This window comes from Tripterygium wilfordii, chromosome 1 (genome assembly GCF_013401445.1).
Source record: "Tripterygium wilfordii isolate XIE 37 chromosome 1, ASM1340144v1, whole genome shotgun sequence".
In the NCBI taxonomy this organism is placed as follows: domain Eukaryota; kingdom Viridiplantae; phylum Streptophyta; class Magnoliopsida; order Celastrales; family Celastraceae; genus Tripterygium; species Tripterygium wilfordii.
Genome location: NC_052232.1, coordinates 1,749,879 through 1,765,301, shown reverse-complemented (window position 1 = coordinate 1,765,301; position 15,423 = coordinate 1,749,879). Strand labels below are relative to the sequence as shown.

At 36.6% G+C, this 15,423-nt stretch overlaps 2 protein-coding genes across 3 annotated transcripts; both read right to left on the bottom strand.

Moving 5' to 3' along the window:
* Window positions 1-123: 123 nt before the first annotated feature.
* LOC119986213 lies at window positions 124-4,269 on the bottom strand. Of its 2 annotated transcripts, XM_038830817.1 has the most exons (5): window positions 3,712-4,269; window positions 3,552-3,611; window positions 3,249-3,449; window positions 2,935-3,105; window positions 124-2,772 (listed from the first exon to the last, which is right to left on the bottom strand). In XM_038830817.1, the coding sequence occupies exons 2-5, from the start codon at window positions 3,580-3,582 to the stop codon at window positions 860-862; spliced, it is 2,316 nt and encodes a 771-aa protein (XP_038686745.1). In that variant the 5' UTR covers window positions 3,583-3,611; window positions 3,712-4,269; the 3' UTR covers window positions 124-859. The 2 variants fall into 2 exon arrangements, with proteins under 2 accessions (XP_038686745.1, XP_038686814.1); XM_038830886.1 differs by having other exon boundaries at window positions 3,561-4,269.
* Window positions 4,270-6,023: 1,754 nt separating this feature from the next.
* On the bottom strand, window positions 6,024-10,159 carry LOC120003519 (ATP sulfurylase 1, chloroplastic-like). The gene is made up of 5 exons (XM_038852539.1): window positions 9,557-10,159; window positions 7,140-7,545; window positions 6,718-6,978; window positions 6,536-6,622; window positions 6,024-6,423 (listed from the first exon to the last, which is right to left on the bottom strand). The coding sequence occupies exons 1-5, from the start codon at window positions 10,072-10,074 to the stop codon at window positions 6,286-6,288; spliced, it is 1,410 nt and encodes a 469-aa protein (XP_038708467.1). The 5' UTR covers window positions 10,075-10,159; the 3' UTR covers window positions 6,024-6,285.
* Between the last annotated feature and the right edge of the window lie 5,264 nt (window positions 10,160-15,423).

Below are 15,423 nucleotides of genomic sequence, written 5' to 3'. Positions count from 1 at the left end.
TTGTAGTAGAAGTCACTTTGAATGAAGCTAACCTTTGTGAATTTTTACTGTTTTGAATGTTGCCTTTAAATTCTGCAATTATAGTGTTTGTTTTTATTCCTCTGTGAACTGCATCAGTGGGGAAATTGGTTCGTGTATGAACATGGTAGCTATGGTGATTGAAGAGTGGCTGGGATGGCAAGCTGGATTATTTTTTTCTTCAATGTTTTACCTTTCCTACAAACCCATTGTTAGGGTGAAAGCTAAAATGCTAACTAAAAACTTATTTCTTGATTCATTGGGTAGCATCTAGAATTAATTTAAATTGAAGTTTTGTAAAACTGGAATATAGGGTGAACATCTGAGGGTGTGTGGCATATATTGTATGCCGAATAAGATGCATGTGTGTGTGTGTGTGTGTGTATATATATGTATGTATATATGTAATGTGTATGTAGTGGATGAATGAGAACCTAATCTGTTTGGGTTAGATTTATTTAATTATGTTGCATACCCCCTGATGACACATTCACTCCGGTGATCACAACTGAAAACTCCGCATGTTATTACAAGTACAAACAAGAGCTGCGAAGTCACCAAAGGTTTTATTCTTTCCAATAAAACCAAGAAATTCGATGACTTAAAAGAATTGCAAGGAGAAATTGTCTGTAATTCACTTGTATCGCAGCACAATGGAAGTCTGGAATCATTGTAGACATAAAAGAATACAAACAATAGAGTATCATAGTTATAGTCAATCCTCTCAGGTTCATCTTGAACATTAACCGATTGGTAGTCTCTCTCTGACCAAAACTTCAATCTCACACAACCACGAATTAGAAGACAAACACAACCAAAACAAATAAACTCTATACAGTACTTAATTGATCACAGTTGCACAACACATACAGTTGCTGAAGAGGGAAGTCTTTCGCTTGTGCTTCTCTTTAGTTTTTGGTGAAGTTGAAGCAACTTTTGTTGCCTTCTTTGCAGTGGCTGTGACAGCAATATTGGCTTCTGCTTCTTCTTCTTCTTTCTCAAAGCCAAGAAATGGAGTTCTTGACTTATTAGAATCACTTCTGTCCAATGTAATGACTTTCTCTTCCACAGGCATTGCTTGATACCGCAGTGAGTCTTGGCTATATCCAGAATGTGCTGTTGGTTTTAGGAGTCTGACAGAGTTTCTTTTATCGTGATAAAGCAGTGGAGTTTGATCCGATTCTTCAGTTTTTGCTGCAAGTCTGATATCAAAATTAAAGCTTGGAGATTTTTGTATATGAGCAGGAACAGCCAGGTCATCAGGCTTTGATTCAGTGCTGAACCTTCTTGGTCCTTCTTGAGCCTTAAAACCATTCTCTGCAAAGGCAGGTGTCTCAACTATTGCATTTTGCTCACTGGACTGATTTTCTGAAGTTTTAGCCTCTAGCAACGTCTTTGGAGCTATTGCAATATCCTTTGACATTTCCTTCCCAATTTGGTCTTTAACAAATTTAACTTCAGAACCCAAAATTTCTTCAATTAAGTCTGCTGAATTAATCAATAGTGCTTTGGTAGTAAAGTGATTACCACCACTCTTTTGCTTCAAGTCTATGTTAGAATCATTGCCGTTTGATCTAGTTTCATCTGCCATTACATTTTCCTGTTCTTGTGTTGGAGCTTGAGGGAGGAATTGTTCATTGCTGCTATGAACTACTTCAGACCCCATTGAAGTGTCATGTTGATCTTGAGACTGCAATGATTCAGCAGGAGCCTCTGCAAGGAGAGCTTCACTCCCACCTTGGCCACACCAAGATTGTATAAGGGTGTCCTCTTGGTGATCTTGAGATTGTACTGTGGAGACATGAGAAGATTCAATGCTGCTTTTGACAGTTTCAGATTCCAATACAATGTCATGCATATGATGTGGAGTATATACTGAAACAGGAGTATCCAAGACAAAAGCTTCTCCATTTTCAGGAGAAAGTGGCAGAAATGGACATTGGTTTTCCATTTCCCTTGCTTTGGTATCATCTTTGATGGAAAACAAGGCTTCTGTTTTGTCGTCTATTTCTTGAACCGCTTCCGTCTCATTTGATTTGTAAGTTAATTCTGCTGCAAGCATCACATCATTTGGATAACCATTCTCAGGAATCTTTGCCTCTTCATTCTGACATTCCAGATTAGAATGTTCCTCATTTTCATACTTAAGCCCGATTGCATTCAATTCAGGTTGAGCTGCTTGTTCCTTGCTAATTGTAGATTCTGTTGCTTCCTCGTATAGCTGATTTGGGTTCTGATCATTATTTTTACTCTCATTTCCTGAAAATTTTGCTATCGTTGTGCCTTCTTCAGTGAATGTAATGCATTTGTCCTCAGGTGCAGAAACTTCTTGATGGCAGTTAAATGGCTTATCCAATAGAACAGCTTCTAAATTCATTTCAGTAAAAAAATCTCCATTGCATTTTTTTTCAATGCCACTCTTTTCTGCTTTCATATCATTCCCATCATCATCTACTCCTTCCACACACTTTTCTTCACTAGACACCTGTTCCTTTTGGGGTACCGACGATGAATTACTCAACTTGGTATTGGATACACCATCACCTTCAAGATAGTTTGAATGATCAGTAACCAAAGGGTGGGAACTCTCCGAACCAGTGCTTGATACTGCTTCATTATCATCTTCGACACATGAATTATCATGACTGTCAACCAATTCGCGTTGATCAGGCTTTGTGTCTAAAGATTCTCGAGGTTCTGCATCAAGTGTTGCAGATATTGCTGCAAAAGTGGTAATTCTTGCTCTCTCTTCCTCTGTTGCATTTTTGTATCACACAAATATAGTCTTCAAGTTGTGCTCAATATGTTCATACAAGATTATACAATTCTAATGTGGTAGAAGTATATATTTTAACACTAACTAAGATTAAATAAGATTAAGGTTATTCGTAGAAGCAAATTGATCAATGTGCTAACCTTTCTCAATAGTAGTCTGCTTCTCAGGCTGATGATTATTTTCTCCAAACAGATTTCCCACTGAATCGAACTCTTTCTGCTTCTCATGATTTTCCACTTCTTTGGACAAACAGGTTAGTTTAGTGTCCCCTTCACCTACTTCGTTTGATACAGTTTCAACTTCAGAAGATTCTGCAGAAGGATGAATTTCACTTATTTCTTCATCTATCAGAAAGTTAGTCAATGCCCAAACATTTTAAATACATATCAACTGACCAAACAAAGCTAGCGCAAGCTTAATTAAGCACCATTTAAAGTTAATAAAAAGTACTAACCGCTTTGGTTGGATGTCTGATACAAAACATTTGCTTCTTCTGCTCCTGATTGAACATCAGAAACCAACCCATTAACTTTTTCATGAAAGTCTTTGTCTTCAGCTAAATAAATCACTTGCTTTTCTCCTTCCACACCATCTGCATTAGCACCTGCTCCATGTAACACTTCTTCACCAGCTTCCACTGCAGAGTTGTCTTGTTCTACATGCATCAATGGAACAGTATCGATTTCATTCGTAAACAATCATGATATGACAAAATTGCTAAGAAACATACTTTTTGTAGGCCTTTCAATCAACTTGCCTTGCATACCAGATGTGTTATTGTTGCCCATCTCATTCCCCAAGCCCAATGTGCCAAATCCTGCAATATATCAAAATAACAGTACACAAATAAAATGGAATTCAAAGTCGAAAAATTCAAATTCTACAAGCCTTAAGTTTCATAGCATGATGATAATTACTCAATGTCTGTGGTATTGCCAGAGTGTTAATACATAATTGTCCTAGCTATACGTCACTAACTTGACATTGCTTCAAGCAAAGGCCTCATTGGGGTCATCTGTAAAGCCAAGCTGATTGAGCTCTAAAAAGTAGTGGAACATAACACTTGCCTGGTTATCTCTTTTTTCCTTTCTGTGACATGACATTCTGTATCATGATTATTATATTAATCCAATCTCCATTGGAAACATTGTTAACTGAATTTAGTTTATTGTTGGCAACTCAGCTGTGCCTTGTTGTAGCCTACAATGGTCTGTCCATATGATTATGTTGTGCCGTATTCTTCGATACTGCTTATTCAAATGTATACCCAATATTTGAGGAATATCTAAGGACAATCTAGGTAAACAACTGCTTAAAGTTTCATATGTTTTGCTTATTTAAATGCAGATCAATTGCACTTTAATCAAGTTCATTGAACTGAACTTATGAAGTGAAAATTGAATGTCCAATGGTAGCATAAAGATAGTACATGTATAAAAGACTGCTCTTAATATGCTTTTCTGGCATGTTTGTGCAATAATGTGGTGTTGATAAGGCACTTAAGAGGTGGGTCTGTTCTTCTGGATTTCTTGATCTTAAAGCTTATGCTAAGAAAAAAAAAAAACTGGGTCTTTCTTGAGCCCAGCTTTTATCATTACTGTGCATTTGTTTGGAACTTATATGCTTTGAAGAAGCTTAAAAATAAAAAGTAGACCCTCCCTCTCCTTTTATAATTGAAAAGGAATAAGGGAGTTGGTGGAAATCCTCACTTTCATTGCCTTTCTAACTAAGATTAGCCGTTCAAATGATTAGTGCATATTAAAATGCCTAGAAAGTAAGGTTGGCAAAATTCAGTCTGGTTCGGATGACTGAATTTATTTGATCTGAATTAAACAAAATTTGGATATAAATTATATGTTCGAAATCTGGGTCCAAACAAAAAAAAAATTGTCTAGTTTAAAACCGGATCTAGGTCTAAACACACTAGTTTATTTGTCCAAACATTAATTCGGATTAGTTTACCATTCGGCTTACTTGTCTGGATTTAAATCAATCTGGGTTTGGTCAATTAGGTCTGTCCGAAATCCAATCCGGGTTAGGGTCCGGACATGTAAATATTTTGTAAGCACGTGCTGTCCGACTTATAACCGACCCGGAACTATTTTTTTTACCACCCCTACTAGAAAGAGTGACTAATCCAAATACTCGAGATATATACAAAACAAAATTGATTCCATTTCAAATTAAATGTATATTTGCCAGCTCCGTTGGGTATTGCGCTTACATGTCAAAAAAGTTATTTTTCTCTTTGGTAAAGAAATATGGGCGTATAGCATGTCTGGAAGAATCAGAAAAAAGTGTCTCCAAACATTGATATTGGGCTTTACCGTTAATCTTTTCTTCTAAGGCCCTAAATATATAGCAAATACAGGTTTTGGCCCATAATGCAACATGGGCTTTGGCTCACAAAAAAATCTGCTCCGTTGGGCTGCGGAGTTAAAGTGCCTGTTTGGTAGGACGTGTGACTAGCGGTACTGCTAGCGGGAAGCGGGAAATGCTGGCCACGCTATGCTACCAAACAGTTAAGAAATGGTAGCATATACGCTGCCATTTCTGCTGAAAAACCACGCTCACAAGGTGAGTTTTTTTGATACAATATCCCTCTCGGACTCAAAAGGATGATTAACGGTGCAAGGAAGATGACACAGAGAACAACTGCAGTGACAGACTGACAGTGAGTCCAGTTAGGAGGAGGAGGAACAGATCCAAACCCTCCACCAGAATCCATGTCGGAGGACTTGAGGTCGATTCACAATGCAAATACCTTAAACTAGGACTGGAACTGGGTCGGTTTTATCGGCCATTATTGGTCAACCAATCCATTACCGACCGGTCGATAATCAACCATCAACTGACCTACATAGTCGGGCCGATAATATCACCCGACCCATGTATAGATGGGTGGTTGATGGTTTTTAAAATACTGTATCGTTGATTGGCAGATAATTATCGGCCAACAGACTATTTTAAAGAAAATAAAAAAAATAATATTAATAATTTTAGTTTTGTTATTGTTATCGGCCATTATCGGCCGACCGACCCATTATCGACCGGCCGATAATCAACCGACCCGAAAATGTCGGTTGCCAACCGACATCCGATCCATAAAAGTCGAACTAATAATGGTTTTCACATTTGACCGAAATCGGTTGGTCAGGTTGATTGCATTATCGTCGATAATCAACCAACCCGATCCAGTCCTAGCCTTACCTTAAAACATTTCAAAATTACATCATCACCACCTATGTCTTTTATAGAAGCACAATCACAATATGATACAATGTGTCCTGCTAAGCAGCACAAGTGCAGCAACGACCCAAGGTGCCACAATGGGCACTCTGATTACAATGCGAGGAAAGTTTTGTCTCTCTGAACCAGCACCTCGCATGGTTTTATTAAAAATCCTGACAGAAAATCTTACATGTCACAGGAGTTAAATGACTTATAATGTTTCTCCCAATCAGATGGCGCTATACGATACAACAAGCTTACTAGGCAGGAACGGCTGCGGGGACTTTGCCATTGCCCGCTGGAGCCACACTGTCGTAGTACTCGACCAGCACTTTCCAGCCGCCAGGACACATAAATCCATCTGGTGGACTCTCTTTGCTCTTCGCAAGTGTCCGCATCTGTACAATGCAGGCAATCTCGTTCAGATACAAGAAGCATAAAACATCATTACGACAACATAATTTTCTTTCAAGGGACATTTGGTAGTCTATCCAGGAAGATTATTAATACCTTGGTGCCGGATATGAACAGGAAGTCTTGAGCCCTTGATGGATCAAAAAATGCCATTTTACCTTTAGTCTTATCGTACGCAGCAACCTGCCATTACACAACAAAATCGACATGTTCTATGAGGGCTTCATGTGATTTCAACTAAGTAAGTATGAGCTGTGAAATCTGATGATTGATGGTACCTTGAAAGGAAGAATGTTTAGCCTCTCCAACCCAGGGGCCATGCTCAAGACCTTCTTCCCGTGATCAGCATCATACAAATCTCTTTTCTCAACTGGATGACCCATTCCAGCTGGGTCCCTGCCAACGATGTAGAAATTTGCTCCAGCATTAACACGAGCCTTTGCATGCCACTGTACCTCGGTTGGGCCAGCATAGAGCATTGGGGATGGGAATATGGAAACAACAGTTGTCTCCGGATCAAGAACACCATCCTCGAGCACCTGAAAATGAATCGTTCATCTGACAAAGTCAGTAGTCGCCAAATATAAACAACTATGTCCGGATTAAATAAAAAATCTAGCTCCGTAAGCAAAGGAAAATATGGATCATGTAAAATGAAAGAGACTCAAGCGGCAATGTATTGCAAAGCTGATGCAAATACCTTCTCATGTTGTTTCATTCTCCAACTTAGAGGTACATCATCGGCCTTTGTGAAGCCTCCCAGTGGATGAAGCAAGAGGATTGGGTTTTCATAACCCATCTCAAGAAGCCGGCGACGAGTATCAGTCATCAGCAAAGCATGACCATTGTGCACAGGGTTTCTGAGCTGGAAAGCAAACACTGCATCAGCATTGCGTCTTGCAAATTCCTCGCGAAGTTTGGTTGGTGACAATCGGAAATGATCAAGACCATCATGGTACTTGAGTGGCTCTATAACTTCCAAGTCCCCACCAATCAACCAGTCTCCAGCATTTGTTATAGTTTCATCAACATAAGGAAGACCAGGGGCAATAGTACCCCAAGTTCTCGCGATCCGTTCTTCTTTTGGGTGCTTGTATATCTCGATACTGAAACATTCCAATAAATAAAATAGCATGAGAAATTATGCACATTGATGAATTAAATGATTCCAAGAGTTTTTGCAAAGACTGTTTGATGCAAGATGAACACCAAAAAGCTCCTTGCAATATAAATGTCAACTAAAATATAATTATGGATTGTTTTCATAAATAAACATAAATTTGCAAGGCACAAGAAAACTTGGGTAAAAAACAGCTATTGTCTAATGATGTGAAATGAAAGATAATTAAGGACAGCGGTTCAATTAGAATGTATGAAGAGGCAATACCGTTTGAATTTATGACGAGCATTAATTTATAAATACATGTTCAGAACCACCGCAACAGCATGAAGGAGTGTCAAATTACCGATATGATAACTTCAGCTTAAGAAAAGATCCAGCAAAGGGAAAGTGGTGAAAAGGAAAACACAAGGATACAATATAGCATTTCCCACAAAACCTATGAAAACAAACACGGCAGTAGGCGGCAGTAGGTTCTAAGGCTTCATGTTCATGCATGGATGTTCAGTTAATCCCCCAAAAATATCATCAATTTAAGTAGCAACGATGAGTCATTTATTGACAAGAAATATTGTTTTAATAACAAGACGTCAAAAAGAACCTAACAGGGGGGAAACACTCTCGAGCACCTTTTAGATTATGAGGAATGTAATTATCAAAAGAGGAAAAGAAATATATGAATATCATCAATTTAAGTTGCAAGGATGAGTAATTTATTGACAAGAAATACAGTTCTAACAAAAAGACATCAAAAAAACTAACAGGGGGGAAAACACTCTCAAGCACCTTTTAGATTATGAGGAATATAAAAGAGGAAAAGAAATATATGCTATAACATATTAACAGTGACAGATAAGATAAGCAAAAAAAGTGAATCGATGACTTTTGAGAAACAATCAATGAAGAATTCCAAATTATCTATGATTTCATAGTGGCTAGCGAGTAGTATAAACTATAAACACATGCCGAGACACTACATTCTACAAGAAACCAAGATGATAGATAAGTCACTTCATATTCTCCCTAGAACACGAAAAAATACGTAATGCGGAAGAGAAAAAAGGGGGGAAAAGAGAGCAAACATAATGCTATAAAAAATTTATCACCCACAGGCCACAGCTCTATAGATTTATAAGTTATGAATTTATTGCAAGGCTTACAGTTTGCAGTCTTTGATCTCTTCTTAAAGCAATCGTCTAAACTTGACAAAAAAAGAAAAGAAATAGGGTGAACAAATACAACTGGCAGGGGTGCTTTGTTGTTTTCATGCTCCACCCATATCTTTCATGACAGCTGATGCTAATTATTTTTTTAAAAAAATGATGTTAACAATCAAAATCCAGCTCCTACGGAGACACCATCAGTGATTTGGAGACCACAAAAAGTTATCAATAACCAAGTAGAATTGCCATCAAACTGTTAATACAATGACACATCAAAATGTCGAAATCAGGATTGATTTACATTTTTTATCTCGACTGATTTACTTTTCTGATATTATGTGTGATTTGCTTTCCTGATATTGTGTAATTTTCTTTCATGATCTTGAGGAATTAACTTTCCCGATTAACTTCTTTGCTTGGTGACCAAGATTTATAATAGTATAAATAGCATTGTAATTCTTTATACAAAAAATATGAATAAAACTATTTTTTTTATCTCAAAAGTTCTCTCCTTTAGTTCTTATTTTCAAGTGAAAATAGCCTCCAAACAGACAACTCCATAATTTATAGCATTAATGGCATACATAACATGGAGGGGGCCAAAGCTGAATAGTCATCCTCATAAGAACATGAAAGCCAACCAATTTCCTCTGTTATATATCCTGTACTGATTTTGACAAATTTCTTTGTTCTTTGTTACAATGTAACAAAGAACAAAGAAATCAAACAAGAAAGTATTCAGAAACCTTAAAATTCATACCTCAGGCAATCAAGTCAAATCTCAACAAAAAACTGAAAATTTTTAAATGCTAAGATTGGTAAATATAATCTTACTCTTTGAGGATGGCGATAGTGTTCTCTTCGGCATCAACGAGAGCGACCCGGGTGGAGTCGCCGATCCGGCTCTTCTGGGCGTCGTCGATGGCGAGCACGATGGGCACGGACATATTCACGACCGACCCGTCCTCGAGTCGGAGTGAATTAAAATGAAGTGTTTGGAGGAACTCTGATTCTCTCATGAATCCACTGAGCGGGCTAGCCCAACCTTCACTCAAAACATGAACCCATTGAATATCAATACTTGAAAGCCCAATCTTTGGCAACAAACCCGCCTCTCTCAGCTTCACGTCCCTGTTCGATTCCTCCACAAACAACTCCACAAGCTTCCCGCCGTCGGGCTCGATCAACCCGGCTGAGATTCGGATCCTCGAGTGGGTCTTCGGACGGGTGATCAGAGATACGGGGAGTTTGAAGGAAGGGACGAAATGGGTATTCAATGATTTAGGTAGGGAGTGAGATTGATACGGTGTTTTGGCGAAAAGGGTAGCCATGGAAGCAGTCGTAGTAGCCATGACAGGAGAGAACCAAAGAGGTCTCTGGTTCTTCTTGGTGCTCTGTTTTAAAATTGGTTGGCTGTTTTGGAGGGTATTGAACTATTGATTGGAGACAAACAAAAGTACGTTATTTTTTTTTTTATTTTTTGTAGTAGAAAATGACGGATGATTAGGTAAAAAAGCTTGTGTAAATTATGTTTATATTGGCGAGAATGAGTAGTTAGGGGAGGATCAAGCTCGACATTCTTTCCTTTTTAATTAAAAAAGTTGTCATATTTGATTATGATAATACTAAAATATCCTCACAAGTGAGAACACGACATATGTCACCCATGACGTCACTAATGAGGCCTTCACCCTACTTGTCATTCATGGATGCCGAAGTGGCAACGACCAATACCGAGGATCGATCTAAAGATTAAAACATCATATGAGCAACCCAAAGTGATGTGACTAAGAGGATAGCAACTCCGCAAGATCGAGATGTTACCTCGGCATACACAAGCAGATTATGTTTAGAACACCCCTTGATGACCAAACGCCTCAAGGAATCAAGAGTCATCAAGGAAATCATCTCTAATTAGGAAATGAATCGAGATGAGATTTTGTAAATCTACTTGAGAATCAAGAGAGAATAGATTTAATTCTACCAAAATTAGAATTTTCTTACTTGTATAAAAAGGGACCTCCAACGTTAGGTAAAGTATCTTGAACCCTGCACTATTCGTTACTTAAGAGAGCTCCATGCATCGCTCACCCTCTATTAATAGCATATTGATTTGAGTGTTAGAGAGGTCCCTCCAAAGACACCATCAACCCTCAAGGCCCTCTGTAACTCACGTTTTCCACTGTGCGGGTCATTTTCAGCGGAACCGAATATAATAACTAATGTTAGTTTTGTCTCTGATACGGCATCGAGACCAAATCCAATTTTGGACGTGATCATATTCGATTTTATCATAAACTATTATCCAAAGATATCTTAACATTAACGTACTTGTTAAAAAAATTACATATACAACAATATTCGATAGGTGCTGAAGTTAATGCTATCATCATCTTGATGACCAAATTCCATGCTGCATGTTATTCTTAAGGGCTCGTTTGGAAAGAAAAAATAAAGAGTATAGTAGAGTTAATGAATGGAGAATTATCAGGGGCGGACTCAAGGCAAAAAGAGTGGGGTCAATTGACCCCACAATTTTTTTTTTCATATACATACTTATAAAAATTGAACTTTGACTCCACTCTATTTTTTTATTTTGACCCCACTCATATCACATATTTCATACATCTCAGAATTAGAATGTTAAATGGGCTATAGCCCATAAGAAATTTTAAAGGGCCCAATGGACTTAGTCTAGTCCTGTAAATTATTGATATTGTATTTTAAAGACCCATAACTTAGCTTAATAAATGGGCTTAGTCTAGTCTTGTAAATTATTAGTATTATATTTTGAAGACCCATAACTTATCCTTTGATAGAGACATAATAGAGTCCTTATAAAAATGCATGATGATCCACTTTCAAAATATAAAAAATTATCGACAACATTTGTAAATTAATTTTCAATTTGATTTTTAATGTTGTTTTCCATACTTTTAAAGAAATAATTAATAAATAACCCAAAAAAATTTCAGGGGCACTACCCTCAGACCCCTGTAAATATTTTTTTTACTTCCTGTATAAATTCGACTCTATACACTCTAGAGGATGGGTATGCCCCTGAGAGTTATGTGAGGAAGACTATCTTAACTCACCCTTACTTGAATAGAAGGTAGAGTGAATAAGAGTTAATGAAGAGTAAGAGATGTGAGTTCGATGATTTAAGAAATAATAAACAAAATTTCTCTCACCTCACAAATCCCCTAAATTGAGGGGTTACAAAATATTGAGTGAGAGAGTTAAGCGGGGAGAAATTCCCCTCTTCCCTTACCCCACTTAACTCTCCCTCCTCCAATTCAAGGAAGGTAAAGTTACCCTTCCCTCATAAAAAGGAAGAACTAATTCTGTTAAGAACATATCCCAACCGATGTAGTATATATAGGTAAAGCCCCATCCCTTTTATTCATCAAGGCATTTTTCTTAGCCTAGTAAGTTGAGTTTTGACTCTTAATAGCTAGAGTTGCTCAATGAATGGGGTCTCGGCTTGTAGTAGCTACTTAGATTCAGGAGGAACAAATATGTACGTGTCTAATGAAAGTGTGGATTTCTGTCTAACTCTGTGGGTAATATTCTATAAACAAATCTGTAGGGAATATAATAGTGACTTAAAAAGAGACATTAATATCCATTAATTGGAAGGGTATTACATTATGGGGAGGATTACCTTAAAAAAGTACTAATATCCTACTAAAGCCATCAAAACAGGATCTCAATGCAGCATTAACAACGGTCGAATCCTTAATTTTTTTTGACAACCGAGAACGATAGCATACAAATTTATTTTTTGAACATCTGATATGAGTTTAAATTTCGGATCATGATCCTTAATCTTACAAAAACGCAAAAATTATTTTTTCAGTTTTTAATACTATAAGGAGACTTTTGGGTGCGCCGGAGATTATCAGATAGCTATAACACCGCCTTACAATTGGAGAAGTCGTTCAAACTTGAGTTTGTTCTTCAGCAAATATGCATCTACCCATGCATCTTGACTAAGAGATGGGCCGGCATCGATCATAAAACTTTGTTCTGTTAAGATGGGCCGGGCCTGTTTTTGCCTATTCCCAACTAGAAATTTTTTGGGCTGGGCCGGGATCCAGTCCAAGTTCATGCTTAAAGTGTGGACCAAGTTTGTGGACCAAAATCCAATGGTTGTAATCAATCACAACATAAGTGGGGGCCACACATTTATTATGGGACCCATCACATCTAAGGTTGAAAAACAAGTCCACAAACTTGGTCCACACTTTTGGTCCACATAGGAGAATTTCTGTATATATATATATATATATATATATATATATATATATGTATGTATATGTATAACGCCCATTGGAAGTGCCCATTTTCTGTGTATCACTATCTAATCTTTCAATCTCTAATTATTCGCAACAATGTAATTATTGCTCCAAATGTATAATGTTCTAAATATACAGAATTTCAGGAGATAAAAAATTAACAGGCCCAAGCTAAGGGGGAAAATTAAAATACTTGCATGATAAATCATTAGATCTCAGTAGGAGTGAAGCCAAGTTATCATATGAGGGGTCACAGGGACGAACAAAGGATTTTACGTGAGGGTAGGCAAAACTAAGCGGTGGTCCAGGGGCTATAATTTTTTTGGATTATCTATTAATTATACCTTGAAAATTATAAAAAATAATACTAAAAGTAAAAAATTCATAAAGTACGATAAGTAATAATTGTTACATATCTTCTTGTTTCAACTATGAACATATTTTTTACAACAAGGGGGGTTTAAATTGAAAATTCAGGGGATCTTTTATATAAAATACTATATAGTTAAGGTTAAAAAATTAACAAGCCCAAGCTAAGGGGGAAAATTAAAATATTTGCATGATAAATCATTAGATCTCAGTAGGAGTGAAGCCAAATTATCATATGAGGGGTCACAGGGATGAACAAAGGATTTTACGTGAGGGTAGGCAAAACTAAGCGGTGGTCCAGGGGCTATAATTTTTTTGGATTATCTATTAATTATATCTTGAAAATTATAAAAAATAATACTAAAAGTAAAAAATTCATAAAGTACGATAAGTAATAATTGTTACATATCTTCTTGTTTCAACTATGAACATATTTTTTACAATAAGGGGGTTTAAATTGAAAATTCAGGGGATCTTTTATATAAATTACTATATAGTTAAGGTTAATGAAAAAAAATTGAGAGGGTCAGCTGCTAGGGGCATAGGTACGTGAATAGTAAGAGGGCATTTTTGAAAAATACCCGTACACTTCATATTTTGTATTATGCATCTTTTTAAAAAATATATTTTTCAATTCTTGCCCCCGTTAGTTTTAAAAAATATCCTATATTACCAATATTTTCAAATTATGTCACATTTAAAAAATATTTTTCCAACCCAAACTCTCACAAAATTTTCATGGGCCATATTTTACTCACATTTTCATGAGTTAATTTAGTGGGCCTAGGCTTTATTCATGCATATAAATATATTACAAACTATGACCCATAGACTTTACGACTCAACTTGCACATTTAGTGAACCAAACTATGTAATTACTCTGACTTATAATTAGAAGAAATTAGATCACACTTTCTGAATTATATCGGGAATTATCACATCAAGAAAGTCAAAAAAAAACTATAATTATGAAATGAGCGCATATGAATAATTTCAAAATAGCACTTTGCAATAAAAAAATTTCTATAGATAGTCCCAAAAAGAAAATTTAGGGTGCTACCCCCAGACCCTCACAATTTTTATTGTTGTCTTATTTATCTAACATCTTGGCTCCACCCCTGTCAGCTTCCCCCTCAATATAACATGGCTTCGTCGTTGGATTTCAGTATGATATATATAATATGGTTCCTCCACGAGAGTATGGTTGATTTTTCATAATCATAATGCTAATTTTACATTATTTCAAATAGAGAGATCGTTTCCAAGATTTGAGACACTTCTTTATCATTAGTCTAAAATTAAAAATATATATATATCAATCTTAATTACTATACATACACGTTTAAAACATCAAAATTAGGTGGTAACAACATTATTAATCAACGTTACGACAAAAAAGAAATCAAAGTAAAAAATGAACAAAAAGATGTACGTACGTACGTGCCTAAAACATGTAGCCATAAAAGGATAACGTTGGTCACGTTTACATACGTATACCAGTCAAAGAAAGCTAGCTAGCAAAGAAAAAGAGATAATAATGTTTGGTCTTCAACACACAAAACCTTTTGTCATCTCCAATAAAAACACTTGACTACCCCAAAAAAGTGAAAGTGAAACTCGATCTTTCGAAGAAGAGAGACCACCTTCAAATTGAATCTTCAATCAATCCATGCAAAGCAAACCCTGCTTTTTGCGAAAATGATGTGTCGATTCTACTTCTATCATTGAACCGGCATTACAAGCCAAATCAAAAGCACTTTCCCTCTTACAAAAATAATCAATCAACGTTCGTGAACTCTTGAAGGCGATGTATCGGTCAAAAGCAATCATAATAATATGTTAGCAAATCAAACACAAAAAGTGATATTATTCGCACTGAGTCAAGAGTTCGTATGGATTTGTTCTCATATGTTGTTTTCTAAGTATTTATGCTTAGAAAACACGTCATTTGTGTGAGAGAACCTGTACCTATGACCTTTGCTTATAAACACTCAATTGGGTTATCCAATTCGATATGTGGGACTACATGTTTTA